We start from the raw sequence: 18,394 nt of genomic DNA, 5'->3' as shown, positions 1-18,394 counted from the left end.
ATCTGTAACTGCTGAGAATGGTGATCCCACAGAAACAATTAGGAGGAAAAGGCCAAACTTTGTTTCCCTAACCTGGAATGGATTACACCAGAGTCTCTGTGTTGTTAGATTGTGTGCAGCTGGAGAGTGCTAGAAGGTAGAAGGTACAAGAGGTGCATAGGTCTTGTACAAAATTCCACATTATGTATGATATTTGTCGTTTGGTGTACATACAGTTCAGTCCTTGATTTCTGCTCAATTTTTCTCTTTTCATGTTTCAGACTGCCAATGGAAATGTGGAAGCAAAGGTGGTATGCTTCTACAGAAGAAGAGACATATCAAGTACACTGATTGTATTGGCAGACAAACATGCAAGTAAGCTTGTTTGTGTTCAGATTTCTTCTACACAAAATTGCCAAACTTGGATAGAACTTTAATGTTATAATTACAAGTATCAGTATTATTATTCTTAAATGTCCTTATTAATCTCAGACAGAACATAAGTTTTCAGTTAGGGCTTCGTAAAGTCATCCTGCTTGCTTCACAGAAGTGAATTTCCTCATTTTGGGGATGAGAAGTATTCTCCCTGTCTCATATATTATTTCTAATAATTTGGTTTGATTAGTAGATTAAAAAAGAAACAAAGCAAACAACCCCCCAAAAAAACCAACTCACACTTTTTTTATGAGTAGATGGACTGATCATAGGAAACCAACTTGAAACTTGGATAACAGAAATTCTCTTTAAATTCCAGCATTAATAATATTTTTTGTAGTGATGCAGTTATCATCTGAACATGCTCAGTATACACACTTTAGAAGCACTGAATTTCAGGCCATGCTTGCAGTATTTTGAGTATTTCAAGTCCTTTTGTTAGGAAAAAGAATGGCTGTGCTGAGAGGAGACTTGAAAACTTTTTTTGAATGCCCTAGTTACTTAAAAATTAATTAAAAAGCATGAAATTGAAATGTTATAAAAATCTGGGAGCTGTTCATGCTACCTTGCATCAGCCCCCCTTGCCTGTGTGCCATGTAACTAATTTCTTGATTTTTATTGTTTTTTAGGATACTTTGTTAACTTAGGTTGGCATTTACTCCTCTCCTGAAGAGATCAAAGACATGTGAGATACCTGCTGAGTAGAGATGGAAACAGTTCTCAACAAAAACTTAGTGTTACGATTCTCTTTCAGTTATAGAAACAGTTTTAAAATGACAGAAAGTGCATGCAAAAAATAGTTCTGTGTCAGTACAGATTAGATGCTTGCCTATATGAATCTGTAAGGCAATATACTGCAAAAAGAATTTGGATGGTTTAAAAAAAAAACCCACTAATTCCACCCCCAACCTCCCCACCCCCAATAGCTAAGCAGCTGCTGTAGATCTGTACATTGTAAATTAGAAAGGAGGAGAGCAGAGCACACTGGCTGGCTCTCATGGAGAGTATCTGTCTTCAGAGAAGAAATAGTGACATTGGGCACTTGATCTGGGGTGCTTACAGCCCGTTTGACTCCATTTTAGTTGCCGGTGAGAATTAGATTTAGTTTCATTACACCTTTCTCTGTCAGTTCATCTTTGTTCCATCCTTGCAAAATGATTGATATAGTGCTAACAAAACAGTTATGAAACCAGACATGTTTAAATGGAGAAAAAAGACTAAGCAGGTGGACTTACTAAATTGATTTTACTTACAAATAGTGGAGTTCAGAATGCTTAAAATTTAGCAAAAAGCTTGGACAGCCGTATCAGTCCATGTAATTCAAGGCACATACATTAATGAAAAAGAAGCAATCAGATCTTGGCATATCAATATTATGACTTGGCTGCCAAGCAGCATTGTTTTTTGGTGTACATATGAATAGACTGTGATGTATATGTAATGGAGATCTACATAGCTGGGGATTGATTAAGTCAGATTAAATCAGATACTCAGTTTTAACAATAGTATGTCTTGCTGTGTTCTCAGTGATGTAGTGCCATTGGGGAAAGCGTGCAGCAAAACTAGCCCTTTGTTGATAAATTTCAATGTTGTGTGTTGTAGTTTCAAGTCCAAATAAGTCACTCCATTGCAACCATACCTTGGGAGAAAGTCACATGGCACTGAGATGCAATTTGGCTATGTTGCAGAACTGTGGTAGCAAAGCTTTTTTGGTATCTCTGCAGTGCACAATACTCATTTTATCAGAGAATACTGAAGCTTAGTAGGAGCTTTGCCATAAACATGACTATTGATTCCTTCATCTGTGTCTCACTTCACTAGATTTAGTAAAGGAAGCAGGTAGGAATGATTCAAAGAAATGCATGTCTGAAGCTTAAAGTGGAAAGTATCTGAACTCATATAAATGCTCTTTGAACCTGCAAAGGCTGATTTTTTTTTGTGATAAGAAATTGAAGGGTTTCCTTCAATGCTAACAAATAATTCATTGTTCATATTCATAATAATATTTTTCTATAGCAGAATCCTATTAATAGAACCACCAGAGACAACTGAGGCTGTCTCTTAGTGTAAATTTCATTAGTAACTAGCATTTTTTTCCAGTATGTTTCTATTGCAGAATAAAATTGCTTCTAAATGGCTTTCATTTATTTAGATAGATGTGCTGTTGTGTGGCTTCCGTTTTTCTTACAGAGGGAGAAGAGAATAAAATTAAGCTTTTGGGCAGTGTTAGTTTTTTATTCTGAAAAAAAATACCATCTACAACCTGTGTGATATAATGAAATTGAATTTTGTGGATAAGATTCTAGTACAGATACTGGCACTGTCATTGACTTTGAGTTCATTTCCATAAAGTCTCCTGTTGCCTCATTTTGATGCATTTGCAGTAGATGTGCGTATCTGCATCGCTGATCTTTTAACTGCCTTTGTTCAGCTGATTAATGGAGCATTCTGACTGCAGACATTTCTGGATTCACACAGTCTTCTGTTTAAGATGCCTTTATTTTAGACCTACTGTTGAGATCAGTGCGGCAAGAGACCAAGTAATAGCAAGATACAGCTAGAGCATGAATGGGAAAAGTATATGTTTATTTTGTAATATTACAACGAAGGAAGGAAAAAGATGTGATTGTGAAATGAATGCTGCAAGATTAAAAGGGGGAAAAAAAAAACCAAACCAAAGCAAAACCCACTTATGCCTTAGCTCGTATAATCCATCAGATACCTGAAACAGACAAGTCTGAGGTACCTTGTCTTTTCTCATAATTCTTTATAAAGAGAAATGAGTTGAAAGCACCTTATTCTAGGGTTGGTGGCGGTAAATTAGCACCTGATGTATGCAACCTGATTCTTGGATTTGGTCTGTGATCTTACTATTTTTATCATATGATATAAAGGTTGTCTGGTCTGTCCTAGAAATCTTTCAGCCTTATAAAGGCTTCCATACATTGTTAGCTCTTTTTATTTGTAAAAATATTGACCTCTTTAATGATCTCACAAATTATTCTAGGGAATTTGTCCACCTCTTTCTGAAATGAACCTCCAGTAGGAGACTGTTCAGTGTTCTTGCACAGAGACTTTGTAGTGGTTTAAGATAAATGTTGTGTGCAAACAAGATTGCAAGCAGAACTTGAGGGAAGAGAAGTAATAAAGATGGTTTACTCCTCAAGCGACTGTTGGATGCTGTGACTGTATTTTTTATATATATGTAGTTTCTATATAATGTCTTATATAATTAACTTAAAGTATTCCAACAGCAGGAATACAACCTCCTATCTTCCCTTCTAATGATCCACCCCCAACCATCTCCAGATGGTTGTGATCTGTCCTATGACCACAGTTTTTGCTTCATTGAAAATGTTTATTCTGATTTGTAAAACAATGAGTGACTAGTTGGTAGTGGTTGGAGAAGTTATTGCTGGCTAGTTTGGTGGGTTTATGGTTAGTTTTCAGCAACTGATGTTTGGGTTCCAGGCACACATGGCAGCATGTTTTGTTTAAGTGCCTAAGCTTCTAAAAGGATGTGTTGCTGCAGTGAAGTGCCATTGCTCAATCAGTCTGTGAGATCTCTGTGCCTAAACAGTTATGGGGCTATTGAAATTGGGGTTTGTTTGGGTTCTGTTGTGTTTTAACTTTAGAAAACAGCAGTCTGAATGCAGCTTGGCAATAGCTTCACAAATTATTTCTTTTTATTTATTTATTTATTTCATTTTATTCCCCTTCTCTATTTTCTCCCAGCACCACATATGCAGATTTAAGAGGAATCAAATTCATTAATCCACTAATGACACTTTGGCTCTGTTGTTGCTGAGAGGAGGAAACTGGTTTTTCTCTTCTAGGGCTGGTGCAGTGAGGAAAGATGAGCTAAATGCCCTAAATGGTGTCTGTTTGCTCTGTATGCTACCTGTAACTGCAGCCATGGTTGCAAAAGATGGTCGCAAGACATTTTGGAAGGGATTGTAGTGTGATGTTTTGATAATGTAGCAAATTCCTTCTGAAGTGTCAAGGTGTAAGGATTTCTATTAGATAAAACTTTCATGATATTTTCTATAGCTAGGAATCAATATCTGGGTTTTTTTGTAGTGAGAAAATTAATAAGGCTGAGGCTTAATGTAGACTGTTTGAAACTGGACCTGGGATAAGGAACGTGGTGTTACATGGTTCATTTCGTCATATGCAACACTTCTGTAATGTCCTTTCAAGCTGCTTAGTTCAGCTGTTCAAGCTCTAAGTTGACTCTTCCTTTGGTACCAAAGAAAATGTTAATGCAGGTCACTAGCGCTGGCTTTACTGTGTTTCCCAATGTTTTGACCCTGATTTTTTTTTTTTTACTTTTCTCTTTACATTTTTGTTTAGTGATAACCATGCTAACTAATTCTCCTGTGACAGTCTCCTGAGACTGTCTCCCAAGCTGGACAACCTGCTGTGCTCTCTAAACCTAATTTCTGTGCTTTGTTTGCGTTTGTGTGTTTCCAAATTCTGCCATGTAGCTACTTGTACAACACCCAGAATGCAGAGAAAGGGCTGGTGCTTTCTACCTTTGTTGTAGAGCCCAGTCTGATCTATAGCAAATTGCTCTTCTTTCTAGTGTCTAGCAAATATTGATGTTTAATTTCACATCTCACACACCCAGCCATTTTAAATTACAGTTACTGCCTCTTGGGTTTCTTCTGTCAACTCCAAGTTTACTCTTATTTATTTTTCCCCATACATGTTAGCTTTCACATGAGTCCTGCTGTTTGTGTCCAATCTGCCTGTCTCTTGTTCCCAGTATGTCATCTTCAAGCTTTGTTTAATGCGCTATTAATGATTCTGTCATCAAATAGCAGATAATACTTAATCTAATACACTCCTTGCAGCATTCCAGTGGCTACTTCTGCATAGCTAATATATTACTGTTTGTATTAAGACTAAATGTTTAGTTTTAAATCTGCACAAGCACATCTATCAAGCAGAGAGATTAATTTTGAAGTACAGCTTTGTGAGAGGATTGAAGTCCTGATATACTGCACCTTCTGTATTCCCATACCACTTATTCTGCAGTACTGTAAAAAAATGCAGGCAAGTCTTTCTGAAAAGATTTCTTATATATATTTTTATATTTTTTTTTAAGACCATGGTCCTTATTTCTCATGACCCAGGCTGGATCTGGTCCTGTATTCTCTCCATCTTCCCTCGGTTCCAAAATTATTTACTGGATTCATTCCCTTCAGTACTAAATCATGGCTGTGAAAAAGGAGGGAAGATGCTTGTGTAGATTTGTTTGTGTCATTTCTTGAAATATTTCTAAATCTGTCTTGGGGAACTATGACAATTTTACCTCTGAGTGTTGGGGAGTTGTTTGTTACCTGTAGAAATGTCTTTAACGTTTTAAATATATTGTGCATTTTCATTTTGAAGGGCTCTGCATAGCAGGGCTGGCAGAAGAAGAAAACGTGTGCTTCCCACCTTACTTATTTTATTATGAAAGCTGGGCACATAAATAAAATAGTTGGAAGACGAGCCTAACTGAAGGGATGCAGTTCCCAAGATTAGTTTGGTTGTGCTGTGTGGTTTCATTTTGCTTAGAGATTAGATTGGCACAAAGTGGTTGCTATATATATTTTTTTCTTTAAATGTAATTAAAAACCCTTTAGGTTATTAAGTATACTGAAGATATTAAGTATTTTAGGTTGCTCCTTATGGTATTTTCCCTGCATTACACAGTGCACTACTCTCATTATCCAAAACTGTTGTAAGTGCAGGCGTGAATGCCTTTTCATTTGTGTATCCTTCGGCTTTAAAGCAAGCTACCTTGGAACTTAAAACTGACTTGTTTGTGGATTACTGTTGGTATATTTATAGTGTAGGTCAGCAGCCACAATATTAATTTTCAACTAAAACAGAATCCACTTCAGTAAATAAATTGCAGAACCCTGAAACTGTGGCACAAATGTAAATTTGGTGTTCTAGTTCCTAGGAAAATATTAAAATGTAAGTGCATACTGCTGTATGCTTAACAGCTCATGTAGGATAAGAGCTATTGTATGTTGCAGTCAGGCTTAATTATGCTACTATATTTTTTCCTTCCTTTCTGGAGCAGCTTACCTGAGGGGCATATAAACCACAGGTCTTTTTCTAGGACAATAAAACAGTGATAAACTGTGGGGAACCTGAAGGGTACATAATTTTATGTCACCCCCTTCAGTGTAATGGTGGCCTGTTTAAACCTGAGTGCAATTTTAGTGTTTTATAAAATGGAGATCTCTCCTTTCTGTTTGCTTTATTTTAGGATAACTATGAGGATTATAGTTAACTAATCTTAAGGGTATATAAATCATAACTATGCCTGACAGTGTTTCTGACTAGAAATGTTTCTTGACAACAACTGTTGGATTAAGCTGCAGGCATAAGTCTGCTCTTTGAGAGTACTCTTGCTGTAAAATTAGAGTTTTATGATTCATGCATGAGACTTTACGGCTCATTCTGTTACAGTCTGGGAAACTTCTGTTTCTTTCAGTGGTTTCAGAAAATACAGTAACTGCCTTAATTTCTTAGGGGAGAAGAAAGCTTGGTGTTTTCTTTTGAAGTCCTTCATCGTGAAGAAGCTGTGCCCTTTTTTTTCTGGGGGGTGGGGGCTTGCAGTTTTTTTGAGGGGAGTATTTTGCCTTTTACAGCTTTGTCTTACATAATTGAGAGGATACATGCTAATGAACACAAAATACAATAACAATATATTTCTTACAAGAAAGGTGCCTCGAGATATTTTGGATCAGTTGTGTATTGGTGCGGATGTGATTTCATATATTTACTTATGGCATTCATTTAAAAACTGACTGGATGGAGCTTGGATAGCTCAAAGCTAGACATGGTGGATCGTGACACCAGAACAAAGCAAGCTTTTGAAATGCAGCAGCACAGCATTCAAATGTGTGTGGTATGGTAGGGTAGAGTGGCTTGGAAGACTGGCCTTAGGCATTTGGTCTTGTGCTGTGATCTCTTGGCTGCAGTTGGAGTAAAGAGAATAAAATATGCTAAATAAATAAAGTAACCTTTTCAGGGGGCATTTCCTGTAAAAGCTGTTGAAGTCAGGATAGAAGAGTCTGTGATAGAAAAGAGGAGTAGGGTGTAAGCTGATGCTTGGAAGAGAGGAAAGACATTGCTTTTACTGCCTCAGTTGCCCTGTGTTAGCTTCCTCCTGATGAATCTGTCAGAGCAGTCATGAGGTCTCCAAGAACAGCTCTCCTCAGTTCTATCTGTCGGTAGCAGATAGAACCATAGAATAGTATGTGACTTTCAGCTTGGTGTGCCAGTATGACCTATGCATACCTGGAATGCTTTGATCCCAATGCAGTTCTTCACAGGCATCTTTAAAGGATTTATACTAACTATCTAATTATTCACTTGCCTGAAATGTAGATTCAGATGAAGTTAGATTTAATCTAATTAATGTGAATTATTTAGCAAAGGTTTTGGAGCAACTTACCCTGTTTGGCTCAGAATAGATAACTTGCACTGTTCTTGATGATCAATTTTGTCTCTTTGTAACTAGGAGAAATGGAAGAAGAAATGGAAAATCCAGAAATGGTTGATTTACCAGAGAAACAGAAGCATCAGCTACGACATCGTGAGTTGTTTCTCTCACGACAGCTAGAATCTCTGCCAGCCACACACATTAGGTAATGTCTACTTTCTTCCAGTGCATTATTATTGTTGCTATTATTAAAGTATTCTTCAGTGTAAGATTAAATTGTGTTTACAACTTCAGTAATATCATCTTATGAATCACATGAGCATTTAAGATGTTTTTTCATAAAATGTGTTTCTCTGTTTTTTAGAGGCAAATGCAGCGTTACTCTGTTAAATGAGACAGAGTCCCTTAAATCCTATCTGGAACGTGAGGTATGGACTGTTTTCTGAATTGTCAACCTTGAACAGTTTATTCCGGCACAATCTAGGATTGGTGGCTTTTTGCAGGTTTTCTAAAAGAAGGTGGTTCTTTTATTTCTACACATACTGGGCACTGACAGTGGGAAGCTTTAGGCTTCCTTCATTCTGATATAGAACTCTATGGATCTAGAGGCTAGACCTGTTGTTTACATCCTTGTAACTTCAGCCCACCTGTCTTTCTGTAAAGAGAGCCTTACTTGCTCCTCGCAGCCTCAGAATTTGAACCTGAAGCCTAATGCCCGAGATGAGACAGGGTGGGTGATGCAGAAACTGAATACATCTGCAAGCATTAGATTTGCATTTGAAAATATTAAAATGTTATACAAGAGAGGAAATCTTGTAATTAAAAACAGTAGGATAACAGTCATCACCAGCCTTTAAGAAACAAGGAGAAAAAGAATCATTTTTTTTTTTTACAAGGAACATACTGTAGTCTCTCTCTCATAGTTGGCCTTCCTTTTAAAATCAATTTTTAGCTTTCTTTAGTATTTATTTAAGCATAAGATTAATTAAATCTGATATTCTTGTGTAAGAGAATTTTAAACAAAGCACAGAGATTAAATAGTCAGGTTTCTCTTTGGAATGTGAAACCAGAAACATCTCAAGTCTGTTCGGGGCTGCCAAATGGCAGTGCATCAAACAAGGAACATTGCATTCAAAAATGTTTGTAACCAACTAGCAGCCCAGGATATGCCACCTTCAATGAAAAAGTTACACTGAAATTATTTTTGATTTGCTAGTATCCAACTTTTAAGTAGTGTTTATTCTCAGTTGCTCCCAACACATTTTTATTACCGCCAATGTTACAGGTAGGTGCCTTGAGACAGAGAAGAGGACTGGCTTCTTCTAATCATGCAACTACTTGGTTACATATGTAGGAATAGAAAGAGATTTCTCTTTTTCATCATTTTGAACTCTCAAAATGCAAGATGAGTGATGCAGGTTATTTTTAAAACTGAGCAGGCACTTAGAGATTTCACAGAATGAGAGAGTTCCCTGAATGTGTCCTGTCACTTAACATGGTATTTTGCTGTGGTGCAAACTAGCTTGGACAGATGGTAAAGAAATTGAAAGCTCAGAAACACAAATGTGCTTGGGTGGAGGGTGAAGAGATTAAGAAAGAGATGGTTGTTGTCTGGTGAATTCCTAGCCCTGAATGGTATTGTTATGGACTGTTTATTTCCCCTGTCCCTGTTCTTAATCCATTCTTTGCTTCCAAAATATTTCAGGGTTTGTTTTGTCCTGTTGTTGGTTTGTTTTGGGGTTTTTTTTTGTTGTTATTTTTTTATATTAACATGGCTTTTGACAATGAAGACTAAGTAGTTTTAGGGAATTTGTTGTTTGATTTCTTACATGTTATGACCACTAAAAGTAGGTTTTCAGCCTGAGGCTGTTGGCCTCAGAGGAGGTTAAACATGTAGATGGAAAATTTTAAGGAGATAGTAAGCATAGCAAAATTACATTTGTGTTATCTGTTTTCCTCCTTCCACCCTTTCTCTGTCATTTTCCTCAGGAAGATTGCTCCATTACATTGGGAGAGCAGGCTGAAGGGGACCAGCAAAGACATTTTTGGGTTTGTAGCAGGAGTGAGGAATGGGAAGAAAAAAAGAAAAAGCAATTGGAAAACCTGAATTTCCTGTAGATACTGAATTCCTATGGAGATCAAGAGAAGGGCATAGCCAGTTATGGCAAAAGCATTTGGTTTCTCTATTCTGCAGGAAACTATATGTACCATCAATTTTACTTCTCTGCTCAGATATATCCAGAGGCTTGTGTGAATTTTGCCTGCTGGGTACATGTCTGACATTTCCATTCCTTTTGGTATCCCCCCTAAAAATAAAGTGCTCTAGTTAAAATACATTTCCCCCCTCACCCACACTGACTTAATGAAAATAAGTTTGCAAGCTGTTATGAAATAACCATTATTTCTGTACTGTACTTTGACTTTGAGCCTGTTTTCTTTCTCTGGTTCTGCAGTTTCTTTGTGGCTTTGGTTCTTGGCTGTAGCTTAGGTGGCCTAGGGGTTTGGGTAGAGAAGCTCTGAGATTGTGTGTCTAACATTTTGGAGAAGTAGAAAGTCATGGTTTAATTTTAACTCTTGGCAGATCACTTTAATCTTTCCAAACATGTTGGGTGTTGCCTGGGATCTGAAATTAAAAGAGAGAAGTCTTTTCTTCACTGTTGCAAACTCAGCATACGCAGTTGTGACAGCTGAAATGAACATGGAGGATTTTGAAGAACCATGTTATTTTGTCATAAACATCACACTTCTCATGAAACCCTTCTGAAAAAATTGTTCTTATTGCATAGTGGTGATCAGGAGTTCACATGTGCAAGAGTATGCAAGGATCTGCTTTGTTCCTTAAATTATAGTTTGCATTGGCTCTAAACTGACATTTAATAATGTTTTCAGAAATCCCACTCGTTGCATGAACTGAATTTCATGCTTTTATGGAAGAAGATGGCACTGGGATTGCATTCCATCTGGGGATTACAGCCTGTTTTTGTATTCATGTTTAGCCCTTAAACTTCAATCTTTCCTCAGTTGAGGAGGCTCTGGTTGGGGAGAAGAGATGAGAGGCTTTTATTTTTTTCATAGGACATGCTTGGTTTGAGACAAAACTGTGCAAAGTACAAAAATATGACCTGAGACTGGTAGAGAAGGATGGAGTTTATTTTGTAGAGAAAATTCATAGTGATAATCAACAAAAAAGAATCAGTAGGGCATCTCGCAGTCAAATACCATGGGAGAAAACCCATCCACGATGAATGACTTTCCCTGGCAGAGACTTAACTGGCCTTTTTTGGGGCCCACTGTGGTGTTCGTACTACAGTGTTTGGTTTGCGTGTTTGCTGGGCAGTGTGCCTGAAACACATTAATGTTATACTGCATATACTTTGTCCTAGAGTTGGGTATTTTAATGATGAATAAATAAAAGGTTATATTTATAGCCTGGAGCCTTGTGAGACAAAAGCTTTACCTACATTTTATTTATGCAATGATACATTCTAAAAATATTGTAATATCTTGAACTTTGTATATGACAGGGAGCAAAAGACACAGATTTCTTTACACAGCTATAATATAAATTACTTTTCATATACTCTGAAGCTCCCTTCTATCTGTAAGTAGATTTGACCCTGGTGCCTGTTGGGAGTAGGAGTCAGAAATGTCATTTAGGATGCAACTGAATCTCACCTCCTCAATCCCAACCACAGACAGCCCTTCCAATTGACTTGGCTGGGTGCTGGAACAGCATTTTGCAAACTTCTATCCTGTTAATCGTGACATAACTTGAGATTGTTCTTGCCCTTGGAGTTCATGTTTTCATGGTGGAGAAGTGACATGTTTTTTGCTGTTAGTTCTTGTCTTGTCTGTTGTGCTGTGCTGCATTGGTGATAGTTTTCATGCAGTAGCTCTCTTAGGTAGCAAAGCAAGTTTGGCTTGCTTGCTTGGCTCTTTTTGGCTTTTTTCCTCCCTTCCAAAGATGGTGATCTCTATCCAGAAAAATTACAATTTTTATTAAAATTGGAGCAGAAAACAGAGTTACCAGGTTTAACAATCTGTAATTGTAACATGCTGTAATTGAATGCTGGATTCGTTACGCATGTAAAGAAAACATGAGAAACCTTACCGCTGTGATACCACTCTTAGAATAATGCATGTAATTTGCAGGGCTGGGGAACAGAACTAGTATGTACCTTAGAAGCCCTAGCCTGCAGAATTTTTGCCATGTTACTGGGGAAACTCACAGTGATTCTTCCTTTTTCGGGCTTTGTATAACAGATTGGGAGACTCTTCTCCCTTGCCACCTCTTCATGAAGAGGGCTTGAAACTGATGCTGGTTTTGTCCTCATTTTTGTTGCATGCAGTTGACACATACCAAATATAGGGAAAGGGAAAATGAGGTGAGTATGAAATGAGACGTGTTTAAACAGGGTGCCTGTTATTGACACAGAAATATGGGGAAAAGGAAAATGAGACAGAAACTTGATATGTGGGAAACGGTGCAATACATAACCCAGTGTTTGTCTTCAGAAACACTTTTCTTTCCTGGTGATAGTGTTGCTGTGGACAGAGGTTATGAAAGATCTTTTATTTCATGACCTATCAGAGCTCTCTCCCTGCCCCATATCTTCACTATACGTTCATGGAGTATACCTGGTCTCCAGTGTGTCACTCCATAGCTACAGTTAAGTACTTACCCGTGCAGAAAAGTTAAATTACTTGTACTGTGTACTTTTAAGTAGTTAAAGATTTGGCTGTTTTCTTTCTTCACCCTGTCAGGACATTCTTGTTCTGGTATGAATTCTTGCATTAATTTTACACACCCAGCTAACAGAGGCCAAGCAGCTTTTTTTCTCTGTTTAAACAAAAGCAGCAAATCAATGTATTGCCACCTGCAGCTGATTATTGCTGCTGCCAAATCTGCTGTCCTTCTCCCAGTAATAAGCTGAAGGAGACATGGTGATTTAAGCTTAGATGGAGGTGGACAAGAACTTGGTCAGCAGCACATCTCTGTGACAAGGAAAGCCAAGTACATTCTGGTCTAATTTAGCAGGAGTGTAGTGAGCAGATAGAGGGAAGAGTTTTGTCCCCTCAGTTCATCGCCTGTGAGACCACTTCAGGAGTGCTGTGTCCAGCTTCAGGCATTCCAGCATGAGAGAGATATTGACATACTGGAGCAAGTCCAGTAAAGGCCACAGAGGTTGTCTGGGGCTTTGTGTCTATGGAGTGTTTCATTGGTAACACTGAAGTTATGCTTTAACTTGTACCAGTATTTTTGTGCAGATAAGTCACTAGCATCTCGTACTGCTATTTCAGTATATGAGAAAGTGCAATTTTGTGTTCTGAAACAGCTGGTATTACTAAAAATTATCTCTGGCCTTTCTGAGCCTCATTTGTGCAAGAGGAGCTTTGTTCAGCTTCAGAGACTGTATATTAAGGAAATGGGTGGTTTTGAGGGAACGCTGTTACACTTGGAAAGTGGCAGCCTTTAATGCGGGGTTTTAAAACCAGTGGTTCATTTATTGTTTCTTCACCCAGATTTAAAATCTGTATATAGGTAATCAGACTTAAAATGTAAAAGCTTTCTAGTATGTATACAAAGCTGAAAGTAAAAAGCTAATAATACTGTTTACTTCTTTTCTCTTTTTTTATTTTTAGGATTTCTTCTTTTATTCACTAGTATATGATCCTCAACAAAAGACTCTACTCGCTGATAAAGGAGAGATCCGAGTTGGAAACAGATACCAGGCAGATATAACTGACTTACTAAAAGAGGGTAATTTCCATAATTTATTTCAGTTGTTGAATGTTGAATGTGGCCACTCTTATGTGTGCAACCTGCAGAGGTGTGGGAGGTGGAGGTTTCCACTGCCAGGTCATGCGTACAGCAACAGCCTGGGTTGTTGGTAACTGAAGTTGTTGCCCACTAAACACAGTTAGTTATGTCTCAAACCAGTAAGTGGCATTTGTCCAAATCATAGAAATTGCTGAAACAAATTGAATTAATTGGCTCTCTCAGAGCTTGTACTCTTTTATTGAGAGATTTCAGAATTTCCATGGGAAACACAAATTTCCATTGCAACTATAAAACCTTTTGTGTTTTTAATCAAGCTTCACTTCCCTATAAGAACCCCTCCTAAATTACTGCCAGTTAAATGCTGTCTCCCCTCATCAACTTGCCCGTTACTGCTGGATGCCTTTTCCTCGGAGCCCTCTCTCCCCATTTCTAGTGTTGGCTGCCAGCCTAGACTTCTCACCTGCAAAACAGGCAGGAGGAAGAATTTGCTGGCCTGAATGTGTTCTGAGGCCTCCACTTGCTCCCACTGTGTCACTGAGCAGTAAGACCACAAGGACCCTGGCCCAAGGAAGAGGGAGTAGTAGTGGTAGTAACTGATACTAATTACTAGTTAGTAACTAACTTCAGATTTGTCCTTGCTCTACCCTACAGATCCAAAACTGGGTGGAGAAACTGGGAGGGATGGGGAATACTGGTGTCTAATGGCTCCTTTCTGAGGCCTGTGTAACGCATGGGGAAAGGTCTGTTGGGATGCTTCTAAGAGAGCAGGAGTTCTGGCACATGTTGGAAAGACATTCTCCTGGCGGTGTGGGAAGAGATGTGAAAGCAGTGAGATGCTTCTGTCTTTGCTTAGGAACTTTCCTGATACTGTTAGCCTTATGTTAGAACAGGCAAACAGATTGGTCAGGACTCTTGTTTAACTTGTCTATGAAACTGGTATTTTCAGTAGCTGAGCAAGCCTCCTAAGTGAGGATGAACTAACTTGAAAGGCATTCTCTTCCCTCAGCAGGCCAACAGTCTTCAGAGAAGGATAATCTCCAGATGTTTTAAAAGGATCAGAAAAAATAAAAATAAAAAAATCTCAATAGCTCCTGTATTTTTCCAGGGTGTTTTGTTTTGTGTAGTCAGGAATATAAAAGCAAGAGTCTGATGCTGTGATTTCCCCCTTAGCAGCTGATGCAAATTGAAACCCAGCTATTCTTTGCCTGCTCAGAGTAGCTGGAAGGGTGTCCTGGAGCTGCTGCAAGATAAAGGAGAAAGTAGCTGAGCAAAGGAGCAGAAGAGGGACTATCTAGTCAGGAGAAGCATGTATTCTGTTTCCTATTACATGCATCCTTTAAATCAGTGCTTGAAAATCTGATTATCTGATGCAGATGAGGTGTGTTGCTGTGCCTGTCAAACTGAAATTGTCATGGCAAATAAATGAATGAAATTTTTACAGTGGCTGGTAAAAGCAGAGTAACTGAAACAGGTTAGCAGTTAAATTATTGTGAGATAAAAGAATCTAGAAGGTAGTTCTATTTTCAAACAGCCATACCAAGCATTTCTGGTTTGCCTTTCAACCAGGTGAGGATGATGGAAGAGATCAGTCGAAACTTGAAACAAAAGTTTGGGAAGCCTTTAACCCACTAGTAGACAAGCAGATAGACCAGTTCCTGGTGGTAGCACGGTAAGAGCATTTTAACTCTACTTTCAATAAGTAAATGTTAATGTTAACTCTTTGTTCAGCAAATGTTAACTCTTTCAAGCACTTTTAATGTTCTTTATGCTTTATTAATATACATGCTGGTTTCAGTTGCTTTATTCACTTGCTCCATTTTGAAATGATGGACATTTACATGCCTTCTTGGGAATTGCATGGCTACTCAGATTTACAACTTAATCACTTCCATAAAAGAATAGCAAATGGCATGTACAAACTTTCCTGTACTTGGTGAGATTTTTCAAATACTTCAGCCAGCATGTGGAAAGTTTAGTGAATTAGGTTCTTGACAGCTTATTACTCTGTCCATTTTCTCCCTTTTTTGAATCTAGTAACATCTGGTAAAGTATTTTTGATGGAGCATGGATGCTTTCTAATGCTTAAATTACAATAGGTAGGCACAATAAAGTAAAAAAAAAGCCCTGCAAATCTAGACAGATGGTGAAATGTGTGCTTTCATTTAAGCCCAATGCAATCTTTATTGATCAACTTTTCCTTTTAAAAATGTTCTTGAACTTTTTCATTAGTATGCATTTATATGAACAGAAGCCAGTACTAAGTTTTTGGCTCTTCTAAAAATTGGTGACTGAATAATTTGGGGAGAGGAGAAAAAAACTAAAAAAAGGTAACACTCCAAATTCTGTGTCTTGTAGGTAAGTTTGTAGGACTGCATGGGAGGAAAGTGTTGTGTGTAGATGGATAGTTGCATCTTTTTGCTGACTGTAGTCAGCAGAGCAAGTTATTGGATATGGTTAGAAAAGGGATGTGTGAAGTTACAAGCTGCTAGTAGTATCTTGTTTGCTATTCTTAATGGTTCTGTTCATTGGCTGTTCTGTCTGAGAGATGAGGACCCTGACTTGCAGGGCTACCTACTTCAGCCTTTAGCCCTGGGAAAGGGTTAAACCTGTATTTCAGATACTCTTGTTGGGCCCTAGTTCTGTCTACCTTTTGGTTCTTAGTTTTTCCCTTCTTGAGTTACCATGCTTTTGAAATTTCTCCTGAACTCGCCTAAGCGTGGCATTGCTGTGCCTGGTGTGGGGTAAGTCAATCAGATACTTGCTAGAGAGGCACCACTAGTGCTTGTGTTTAACAGTCTGCCTGACAGAGCCCTCCAGTTCTGGCTGAAGCTTCTAGATGATGCAATGAGGGTGTGTTTGTATCAGACAGCAGTACATGTGTTCAACATGCTGAATGATACAAGCTTGAGGAAATACTGAGGAAAAATAAAAAAGAATTGATGTAAATTAAGGACCTTGTGAAATGCAGTGTTTTAAGTACTCAAGATGAAAAGTGTGTGTATACTCAGAAATACATACCCGCAGCGATTCTTCTACATACTTTGAAGGTAAAGATTGCCATTATGATGAACTTTGACCAAAATTTAAAAAAAAAAAATAAAAAGGTTAATCTGCATTGCAGCACTTAAAACCATTTGTGTGGCTGCTTGGGCCTTGTGTGAGAGTCCAGTAAGAGGGAGCCAAGAGTGAAACCAGACTGGTAAAACTAAAATTCAGCTACAGTCCACATTGAAGAAAATCTCATAATTCAGAATCCATTAATATATTTTTGCCATTGGTTAAATATGGGCTTTTTGTTGTGTAGACTCTGTTAAGGTTCGTAAAGCTTAGTGTTCTGGCTACACTAAGGAATCACTATAGAATTTAGGCTCTTGGAAGTTTTACTGTGCTGCTTACATGATATATTTCTGTTTCCCTTGACCTGTGCCAGCAGTAACGTCTAACTGGTTGAACTAAATGATTTATCTGCAACAGATTAATTCTACTTGATTGGATGGACATAGGAAAGCGGATGAAAATGGTGGGAGGATCATCTCCATGAGCAGTGTGGAACAAACGGAATGATGGGGAGAGCTGGAATAGCCAAGCAAAGGGTATTCCTGCTTCTTAAGGGATCCTTCTTGACAAGGCTGTGGCTTCACTGCTGCTTCTAATCAAGTGTAATACAGCACACCACCAAAATGCTAAGGTCTTTGTTTTCTGGGTTAATTTGCAGCAGGATTGACTCAAATTGCCACTGAGCCACACAGTACTCTGGTGTTGGTGTGAGGAAGACCCAGCAGGAAGTGACAGGGTAGAAGTGCCTGGGGAACGAGGATTTTCAAATGGGTTGGTTTAAAGGGACTGTAGAGCTGCTTTGTGATGGGGGGTTCCACTGTGTGTAGGTTTTAGTGGTGAGGCTGCTTGCAGTGGTTCTTTCTGGCTGTTGACTGCTGCCCACTAGGTTTGCTGATGCAGGCACTTGAAGATAAATGCTATAATGAGGATCACTAAGGAGATCAGTATAAAAATTGCTTCTACCCAGAATCAGCAAAGTGGTCCAGTTTATGATATGATGCCAGTGACACACACAAAAAGTACCAGTTCATCTAAAGCTGGGGGTGGGGAAGTTGTGAAGCAGAATGGGGATGGTGACTGGGAGGCCAGAGAGAGAGTGAAGTGTGAATCTCCACAGAAACCTTGAGTGAGGGAGTCTGTTTTCTATTTTGGCCAAACTTAAATATTTAATGACAACTACTGCTTAAGCATTTACCTTTCCTGCTCTTGTGCTGCTCAGAACTAGTTTGTTTCTCTGTATGTTCAAGTAATTTGAGGAAGTGATACAAGTGGAGAAGAAAACCCAACCCACCTGTTTTTTGCTGTAGTTGCTCAGAGGAATTCAGCTCCAGTTTACTCTGGGAGCACGAGTGTTTCACCCATGTGGTGTAGCAAGCAGTGAAGAGAGTAGGAATTGCTGGAACTGATTTTCCTGTTGAAGGTTTCTCCAATTTAATTTCTTCAGGAATAAGATGAGGAGCATCATGGGGATTGTGACCTCAGATGCAGGAACAGCTTGCATCGGGAAGTATTTGAGAATTGTATTCTCATAAAGGCTATGTAATCTATATTATTAAATATTAAGTTGTAAAATAAAGATTGTATTTAACTTTATGGAAACTTTCAGGAAAAAGCTTGCGTTACTGCTTTTTTTCTGTTTGATATTGGTATCTCTCTCTACCTCTGGATAACACAGCACTATTCTTGATGTT

The 18,394-nt window shown here is 38.4% G+C and overlaps 1 protein-coding gene across 3 annotated transcripts in view; it reads left to right on the top strand.

Annotated features, from left to right (window-relative positions):
* MTA1 (metastasis associated 1) overlaps positions 1 to 18,394 on the top strand; it is an 83,237-nt gene that overhangs the window by 17,976 nt on the left and 46,867 nt on the right. For all 3 annotated transcript variants that reach the window (XM_034063515.1, XM_034063514.1, XM_034063513.1), the window contains exons 3-7: positions 261 to 354; positions 7,943 to 8,069; positions 8,229 to 8,292; positions 13,508 to 13,625; positions 15,213 to 15,315. In XM_034063515.1, coding sequence (XP_033919406.1) covers positions 261 to 354; positions 7,943 to 8,069; positions 8,229 to 8,292; positions 13,508 to 13,625; positions 15,213 to 15,315 — 506 coding nt within the window. The remainder of the gene's footprint in view (positions 1 to 260; positions 355 to 7,942; positions 8,070 to 8,228; positions 8,293 to 13,507; positions 13,626 to 15,212; positions 15,316 to 18,394) is intronic.

The sequence above is a fragment of the Melopsittacus undulatus genome, chromosome 6, assembly GCF_012275295.1.
Source record: "Melopsittacus undulatus isolate bMelUnd1 chromosome 6, bMelUnd1.mat.Z, whole genome shotgun sequence".
Taxonomy (NCBI): Eukaryota; Metazoa; Chordata; class Aves; order Psittaciformes; family Psittaculidae; genus Melopsittacus; species Melopsittacus undulatus.
The sequence above is the reverse complement of the archived record's forward strand: the minus strand, read 5'-3'. Positions and strand labels throughout refer to the sequence as shown.